The 9,083-nt window shown below is 50.9% G+C and overlaps 1 protein-coding gene and 1 long non-coding RNA gene across 2 annotated transcripts; one reads left to right on the forward strand and one right to left on the reverse strand.

Moving 5' to 3' along the window:
- The first annotated feature begins 435 nt into the window (after positions 1–435).
- LOC118155557 (keratin, type II cytoskeletal cochleal-like) lies at positions 436–5,066 on the forward strand. The gene is made up of 9 exons (XM_035308883.1): positions 436–1,017; positions 1,533–1,741; positions 2,244–2,304; positions 2,569–2,664; positions 2,933–3,097; positions 3,242–3,367; positions 3,763–3,983; positions 4,257–4,295; positions 4,351–5,066. The coding sequence occupies exons 1-9, from the start codon at positions 565–567 to the stop codon at positions 4,574–4,576; spliced, it is 1,596 nt and encodes a 531-aa protein (XP_035164774.1). The 5' UTR covers positions 436–564; the 3' UTR covers positions 4,577–5,066.
- LOC118155561 lies at positions 3,016–7,884 on the reverse strand. Its single transcript, XR_004745913.1, has 4 exons — positions 7,658–7,884; positions 7,219–7,450; positions 3,744–3,963; positions 3,016–3,283 (listed from the first exon to the last, which is right to left on the reverse strand). It is a non-coding gene; the product is annotated as an uncharacterized LOC118155561 (long non-coding RNA).
- Between the last annotated feature and the right edge of the window lie 1,199 nt (positions 7,885–9,083).

Here is a 9,083-nt window from a genome sequence, read left to right on the forward strand (position 1 = left end):
AAACCCAACAAAACATAGTTGTTTACCACTAACCTGCCTGCAAGATTTTGTTCATTAATTCTCAATGAATTCAAATTTATTACTGATATTATTTAGTAAACATCTGGTTGAATCACATTCTCCTTCAAAGCTCTTACTAGTAAGCTGAGGTACCAGCAAAATGTAAATACCTCCTTTGACAGGGAAGCACTTTGCATTTTGAAAGGTACATTTTAAACCTATAAAAAGGCGAAGGTGGAATTTTTACACCTGCAGGAAACATCCAGCAGAACTTGCCTGCTTTCTACCGCTCTTACACAAGACCTAAATATGGCCCCTCTGACTTAACACCACTCTTCAGACCTCGGTGGGGCAAATATGCTGCTTTCTCTGCTGGTAAGCACAACGTATGCTAAGTAGCTCAAACTCATTGCATCGTAAACATTTCGTGGAAGTTTCATGTAGCCTCGCCCCATTTTCCGTGCAAATAAAAGGAAGAAGGTGCTCCGCTGCGGTCAGAGGGAATTGCACGCGGGAATCTGCTGCCAGCACATCGCCTGCACCCATCCTCTCCCACCAGTGACCATGTCCTGCCGCTCCTACGGCATCAGCTCCGGCCGCGCCGCTCGGAATTTCAGCTCATCCTCCGCCGCTCTGCCCCGGCACCGACGCGGCTTCAGCAGTGCCTCGTGGCACTGGGGCAGCGGCACGGGCCCCCGTGGGCTGGGGGCGTTCAGCACCAGGAGTCTCAATGGCGCGGCATCCTCCAAGCCCAGGATAGCTGTTGGAAGATGTCCTCCTCCAAGATGTGGATATGGCTCTGGTGCAGCCAGCGTGGGATTTGGCTACCGAGGGGCTGCCTTTGGCTACAGGGTCAGTGGAGGCTCCAGGCCGCACTCCATCACACCCATCACCATTAACGAGCAACTGCTGCAGCCACTCAAACTGGAATTTGATCCCAACATGCAAACAGTGAAATATCAAGAGAAGGAGCAGATCAAGACCCTCAACAACAAATTTGCTTCTTTCATTGACAAGGTGAGCAGAGAAACCCTCCCCAGCTCCAGTTTGCAGGCGCAGCGGTCCAAGGGAGGTGTCTAGCATGTAACGGGGCAAGAAATCTTTAATACAACTCTTTATAGACATTGAGGGCAACTTTCAAAACTGAACACCAAGGTGTTCATCAAGCCATACAGTCTTACTGCCATCAGGGAAGCTTTGATGTACTGGCACTATTGCTCTGATCTCTAGGCCTGGCTGCAGGGAGGGAACAAACTGAGAATGGCTTCATCAGCCTTCCAGTTCCTTCCCATTTGCCTCCACATTTTCCTAATTTGTTGCAAATTCTCCCTTTCTGGAAGCATTTAGGGTTTTGTGCATTTCCACATCAGTTACCCAGAAAAAGCATATGCACAAAAGAACACCGGAGTAGGAAACGCTGTATTTAAAGGCACCAGGAGCAGGACCATGCATTTCACGGCTGTTGCGTGGCCACTGGCTTTCACAAGCACTTAGCCCTCATCTCGTTTCCTGTTTTGCTTTCTGGGATTCAGGTTCGATTACTGGAGCAACAGAATGAGGTGCTGGAGACCAAGTGGAGCTTTCTGCAGGGTCAAAAACAGTGCAGGAATATCATCATGCCCATGCTAGAGGCTTACATCGGTAACTCAAGGAAGCAGTTGGAAGCACTGGGGTGCAACAGAGCCCTGTTAGAAACAGACCTGAAAGCAGCACAAGAGGCTTTGGAAACCAACAAGAAAATGTAAGTGAAAAACAGCAATGTGAGTGTAAGGCTCAAAATGTTGTTCTAGGTTCATAAGGAGGCAGAGATCATCAACTTTTCATGATAGGACATAGTTCCCAGAGAACCTGTGGGGAGGTGGAGAGATCTGACAGCATCCTAGTATATAAAACACAGTACCAGTTTACGGAGATGGAGAAAACAGGGTGTGTCCCTTCCAGGTTCTCTGTCTCTTTCCTAATTCAAGGAATTAACATGTAGAATAGTTAAGCAACTGTTTTCTGATGCAGAAGTTGAACCTAAACAATTCTACAAATTTGTAAAAACACCGAAACCTCTCTGAAAATGTCTGCTTTCCCATGGGCTACGAAACAAGAACAAAGCATCCCAAAACATCATCTAGGGAAAAGTTAAAAAAAAAAAAAAAAAAAAAAAAGGAGGAGTTTCGCTGAAATAAGGCCTGCAGAATCCCAAACAAGGATGTAATTGCACTGAACTCAGAATCTCCCATTTTCCCACGCAGGTATGAAGATGAATGCAGCCAGCGGATCTGTGCTGAGAAGGAGTTTATTGCCCTGAAGAAGGTGAGCAAGGGGCCATTTGAACCTTCCTGCCCAGGTTTGGTCTTTGGGGTGCACGCAGAGATTTATTTCCCAAAAACAGCACTCAAAACAAGTACAAACAGGAACTGGTGCTCAGGTTTGCTTGAACTCAAATCAGCAGCAACTGTGTAACTGGGAGCTGGCGCACCGTCATGGTACCAGCACCAAAAGTCCCTTACCCCAAGGGTAGCCCCGAGTCTGCTCTCGCTAACGAACTTCCCTCTTCTCTCCCCAACGTGACTTCAGGATGCAGACTGTTTTTTCTTAAACAAAGCAGAGCTGGAGGCCAAGGTGGAAAGCCTGAAAGAAGAGGTTGACTTTCTGAGAATGCTCTACGAAGAGGTAAGAAGCCCCCCTGCCCCTGCCGTTGTTTGCCAAGAAGCCACTGCTTGCATTTCACAGTCCGATCCTGGAGCTGTTTGTCCCAACGGAGAGGGGAAGAAAGGGTAATGCAGGGCAGAGGTCACCCCTCCCGGTGAACAAGGAGACCCAGCAATTCATCTCTGCTTGGTCACCACAAAGGGGGAGCAAGCTGCATGATGTGCATGACACACCAGTGTGGGGCTGGTCTGGGAGCACAGCAGAAGCAGCATCTCACTGTCACCACCAGGAAACCCACCAGCTGCAGACTCAGATCTCAGATACTCAGGTGATTGTACAGATGGACAACAGCCGAGATCTCAACGTGGACAGCATCATTGCTGATGTCAAGGCTCAGTACGAGGACACTGCCTGCAGGAGCCGGGCAGAAGCAGAAGCCTGGTACAAAAGCAAGGTGAGAAAAACTGCCAGAGGGAGGGTTCGGATGCAATTTCTCTCTTAAAAACCAGAGAAACACCCCCACGCTCCTAATATGCTCTGATTTAACTCAAAACATGTGTTTTCTGAGACACACAACAATGTCTTTGGGGCATTTTAGTTTGAGGAGCTGCGAGTCACTGCAGGCAGAAACGCTGATAGCCTGCGAGAGACGAAAAAAGAAATAACTGACCTGACACGGATCATCCAGAAACTGAACGGAGACGTCAGGAGCGCCAAGGACCAGGTGAGCACACCCAGGTCTGTTTGTTTCACCAGGGAAGAGCTTAGTGATGAGGAATTGCTGTTCCAGGTGGGCTCCTGGCACAAAATTAAACGGTGCTGTAAAAGCCTGCAAAGGATGCTCAGTAGCCAGGACTTCGCTGTTCTGGCTGGGGCTGCATTAAAGCCCAGCTCAGGCACTGCCTGAAGGCAGCTGCAGTGACAGCATCCCATCCCCTGTGAGCAGCACAAGGAAGCAGTGAAACTGCACATGCAGCTCCCTCAAACCTCTGCCAGGGAGGACTGCATGTCCATCTTACTGTTGGGCTGAATGCACAACCAGACTTTACCTCTAGATAATGCGTTATGTCTGAAAATACCAAGAGACATTGAAGACTGACTGTGTCTTGCTCCTTGCAGCGCTGCAAACTGGAAACCGCTGTGGCCAATGCTGAGCAGTGTGGGGAAACATCCATCAAGGACGCAAAGTGCAAACTCTCTGAGCTGGAAATAGCTCTGCAGCAAACCAAGGCAGACCTGGCCCGGCAGCTCTGCGAGTACCAGGAGCTGATGAACGTCAAGCTGGCCCTGGACATCGAGATCACGACCTACAGAAAGCTGCTGGAGGGCGAGGAGAGCAGGTGAGTGACAGACATCAGCATGGTTGGGCAAGCTACTTTAGATCCATGTGTCAAAAGGGGAAAAAAATAAAAAAAAAGGTCAGAGCTATTTTGCTACTTCAGAGCTGCCGTGCTGCAAGTCAGCCTCGCAGCCCCAGTGCAGCTCTTCCCATCAGTCCTACCACTGGTGCACAGAGAGCAGGACAAAGGGGGGCCAGGCTCAAAGGTGAGGCTAACGGGGCTTTGCAGCTGAAGGCAGCTCAATAATGGATAACCTTTTCCCACTCTCTACAGGCTTCGTGCAGAAGAAGGCCTCCCCGTCAACATCTGTAAGTTGGAGCATTCAACTCCTGCCTTTCCTCCAGGAATCCCCTCGGCTGAAACTCAGTTTTGCTTTGCCTTTTGCAGCTGTCCGCCATTCCCAGGGAGGTCTCGCCTACAGCCCAGACCCCAGTTTTGCCAGCACCCAAGTGTCTGCCAAGAGAAGCTCGTGCAGGAACAGCAGCGTGAGCCGCAGCGCCGGGGGCTGCGGTGAAGCTGTTCGGAGTGGGAGCACAAGGAGCTCCCACGTGAAGCTCGTGTCCATGACCAAGGCGGCCAGGAGCAACATGTAAAGAGCTGCAGATGAATGGCAGGGCTGGAAACGAAGCGACACGCACGGCAACAGCTGGCCAGCGCCGGAGCACGTGCACCCAGCTCCCCCACTCCGCACACCCATTTTCTATGCACGGGGATACAAAAGGCAAAGAGGGCTTTTCTGTGCTCATAATCATTCCCATTACGCAGTTCAAACACGATGCCTTCGGTGTCGTTCCCTGGTCTTTCCACAGGTTCCAGGATCAAAATGAAGTGTGAGGCAGTACAGCTTCTACCTATGAGCATTTTCATTAGGGCTTTACTCAGCTTTATTCACTTGTTTTAGCAGCTCCCACCCTAGATCAGCCTAGTTCTATCAGCTGGCCTTTTAGCTTACAGATACCCCCCTGGCATCAGCAGAACTCACCCAAAATTGCCTGGCTTGCATGTTTCCTACACATTGTACCAATCCCAGTGTTTGCCCCAGAGGATAGATTTCAGTGGCTGCTGCTGTTTGGAGGCTGTTTGCTTCATACTCATATTTTGCAACTAATCCTCAACTTTCCTTTTCCTTCAGTTTTTTCTAAATGGTATGGCTCATCTGATGCCATAAATACCACCTTAACTGAAGGGCCCGGGCACCAGAGTCTGCTATCAGGTATGAAAGGGGCTGATCCATCACAAGGTCTGGCCCCCAGGACACAAAACTCCTCTGTGATCTTTCATGGGATTCAGACCCAATCTCAAACACATCAGACCAGTATCAATCACCTTTCCAATCTTTCAATACGTAGCAAAGGAAACTGCCTGTGTAAGTGTATTTACCCCATCTGAGGTCTGGGAAAGAAAGAGGATGCAGTGAGTTACTTCTAATACCACGCAGTTAGCCAGCAATGCTCGTTAATGGCTTTTATCCTAGTTTTAGTCTCGCATCTCCAATAAATCGACATTGCAACAACCAGCACCACGTGACTGCTTCTTTTTGGGGAGAAGAAGGGTTAACTTTGTCTCTACTCCAATGAGAGTTGATCTGTTAGCATGGGTCCAGAGGGCCATGAAGACGATCAGAGGGCTGGAGCACCTCTCCGATGCAGTAAGGCTGAGAGAGCTGGGGCTGTTCAGCCTCCAGAAGAGGAGGCTCCGCGGTGACCTCCTTGCAGCTTTTCAGGGCTTGAAGGGGGCTTATCAAAAGGACGGAGAGCAACTCTGCTCACTCAGATAATGACAGGACAAGGGGGAATGGTTTTACATTAAAAGAGGGGAGATTTAGATTAGAGGTTAGGAGGAAATTCTTCACTCAGAGGTGGTGAGGCACTGGCACAGGTTGCCCAGAGAGGCTGTGGATGCCCCGTCCCTGGAGGTGTTCAAGGCCAGGCTGGATGCGGCCCTGGGCAACCCCATTTCGTGGGTGGCATCCCTACCTAGGGCAGGGGGATTGGAACCAGATGATCTTTAAGGTCCCTTCCAACCCGAGCCATTCTGTAACTCTACGAAACGTCAAAACTTAGAAGGGTCTCAAACAGGCAGATGTCAAGCCCTCCATCCTCTGGTGGAACCCAGCCCTTCATTCCAAACCCAGGGACTGCACATCGCTGCCCTCCCGTAACCCTCAGTGCGTCAATTCTCCACGCGCAGCTGCAGCTGTGCAGGGAGGAGGCTTAGAAACCTCTCTCCAAAGCACCACCGAGGGAGAGGCAGAGCTCTTCTTCCCTGTGCCCGCATGCAAGGAGCAGGGGCCATTCCAGCCAACGCAGAGTGTTTACGACCCAGCTGGCTGCCAGCAAGGCACAAGACTCGGGCGCTTCCTGGGTTAGATGTCTTCATTAAGGCAGGGTGGAGCACCAAACAATTTTCCTCCCAGGAACTCCCCAGGTGAAAGTAAAACAAAAACACCACCATTTAGAGGGCACTGACTAAGCAAAGACGCTCTAGCAGTTTGTGTAAAGCTAATTGAAAACTTTTCATTACTACTATCGGTTCCTAAATCCTCTTAAACACATCACTGATTGCCCCGAGGTGCCCGGGAACACTTCAAAGCTGGACACCAGCAGCTGCCGGGTGGTGTTACACCTCCTTGTCCTCCCTCTCCTCCTGGGAGCAGTCCAGGCCCTGCTCAGCTCTCCAGCAGCGACAGCATCATTGCAGCAACCCCCAGCTGAGCAGAAACAGCTCCCGGGCCACACTACACACATCTCCCCAGGCTGCAGATGCTCCAGTGCTAGAGCACAGAGCCCCCTCCATCTCCATGGAGAGCCTGGGAAGCCTCTTAGCCTCTCTGCTGTGGGGGGGGGGGGTTGACCTTTATAACCTCATCAAGCCATTTACGCTCCCAGTCAATCCAACGAGGCTTCCCACGTGCACCGAAGTCTTCCCAGGATGGGAGCCCTACACCTCGCCCCTCCGTGCCCGGTGGAGCTACAGACTCAGCCCAGCCCATAATGATTTTGTGCCATTTAATTCCTTTTAAACACGGGGTAAAGATTTCAATCAACCTCAGAGCAGGGTTTTAGCTTTTGTAGTTGCTGAAAAGCTGATGGAAAATGGGAAGCAAATACAGCTTAAATGCTGGGGAACTTTAGAAAGCTCCCCCCCACGTGCAGCCTTCTTCCCAAGCCCTATTGCATCCAAATCCTCACCCTTCCCCTGCTTCAGTTTCCATAAAGACAGTAACAGAACTTACCTCCTCTGGAAAACCCCCGACACCCGCGGACAGACTGCATCACTGATGATCTCAGCCCCGTTACTGCAGCGACATGTCCACAGTCGCATCCCGGCGGTGCAGCCACACTGCAGGGGGGAGGCGGGCGGTGGGAGGCTGTGTCCTGCAACGCAGCCCCGAAGGAACCCCCCGAGAGGGGCAACACGGCCTTCAGCTGGGCCTCCGAGCTGGAGAGGGACGTCAGGGCAGCTCACTAGGAGGGGAGAAATGCAGAGGCTGAGAGCAAGCAGAGGTGGCAGAAGCCCTCAAAGGAGCATTTGCATAAAGTATTAGATAAAAAAGTGTAAAGTGTGCTTAAATATTGTAAATATATTTAAATATTATGCATTTCGCCCTGCAGAGAGCAGGAGGCAGAGGCTGAAGCACTCTCAGCTCTAGCAGAGATAGCTGGGCTTTCTACCTGCACAGAAACCGGCAACACTGTAAGAAGGAAAAAAGGCATTTCACTGCTTTTGTGAGCTCAGAAAGCAGCCAGATGCTGTTGTATGGTTGGAAAGAGAAACTATGACAGACTGCCCAGATGAAATCAGCTGGGCATCTCTCAGATCAGTGAGTAAAGCACACGCACGGAGCAACCTCCCCAGCTGTTAGCAGGCTTGCAGCAGGGCAGAGCTTTTAATCCCAGAATCATAGAATATCCCGAGCTGGAAGGGACCCGTAGGCATCGAGTCCAGCTCCCAGATTTTAACTGACAGGGCAACAACTGCAAAGAGCTTTCAGGTGTTTCAGCTCCGGAGCTGTACCGTGGAAAGGCGTAATCACACAGCCAAGTATAAAAAGACAGATGTGATCCTCGTGTTGTGTTACCTGCCCCAACCACAGCAGCAGGGATAGCAGGCGAGGAGGGATGTCTTGGCTGTACCCACCCCAGGGCACGAGCAGAATGCCCTGAAATGGCACCTCGATGGTGAGAGGACTCGCTCACTTGAGGTGGACTTTTGCCCTCTGCAGTTGTCTTTTGCACTCTGTTGGGCCCCATCTTTGCCTTGACTCATCTATTTGCAAAGTTAAACAAACTTTAGCTTTTCCTGAGTTCCCTGAGCCCCGGTTCACAGCTCCTCTGCGAACCACAGCAGCTTGCTGGGGCCACTCCAGCATCCGGACCAGGCACGTTCCCAACCTCGCAGCCCCGCACCGGCAGGAACGCCCTTTGTGCATGATTTTATGCACATTTCAGGTGCTCATTATCCTTAATCACTGCTGCAAAACAGCGAGGCCAAAGAAGTCCTTCTTTGTGGGTCATGTGTTGCTCAGCCTGGCAGCGGCAGCGCTGCTACCGGCTCCTTGCGGAGGGCTCTGCCGTGGGGGGTGCCAGCAGTTCGTGGGTCACCTCCATCTCCCTCTGGAAGTGCAAAAAACCTCACGTGTTGCAAAGCTGCTTCTCAAGCAGAATCATTTCTTCTGAATCCAACAAAAGACTCAGGAGACACCTGGCTTTGCACTAATTCGGGGCACGCTGGCATCCCCTCTGAATAAGATGTTAAATTTTGACCAGCTCCTCTTGCGACCCCAGACTGAGCCAAGCCCAGACCCACAGGGCGAGCTGAAAGCATGACATGCATCCATCTCCACAGACTCACACTTCACAGCATTTCCTCGAGCGTGCAGATGCCCTTGTCCCCAGCACTACTGGGCAGCAGATGTCATTCTGCAACAGAGATGGAGTGCTGCTAATCTCCTGTAACCCTAGGAGAGACCCTTGATTCCCCACTAAGTATCACAGAGCCTTGCAAAAGACAGCACGCAGTGTCATCTCCTGCCAAAAACATCAGGGCAACATCTTTCTTTGAGCTCTTTGTTTCAATTAACTTCAGGGGATTTTATTT

Source organism: Oxyura jamaicensis, chromosome 33, assembly GCF_011077185.1.
Source record: "Oxyura jamaicensis isolate SHBP4307 breed ruddy duck chromosome 33, BPBGC_Ojam_1.0, whole genome shotgun sequence".
Lineage (NCBI taxonomy): Eukaryota > Metazoa > Chordata > Aves > Anseriformes > Anatidae > Oxyura > Oxyura jamaicensis.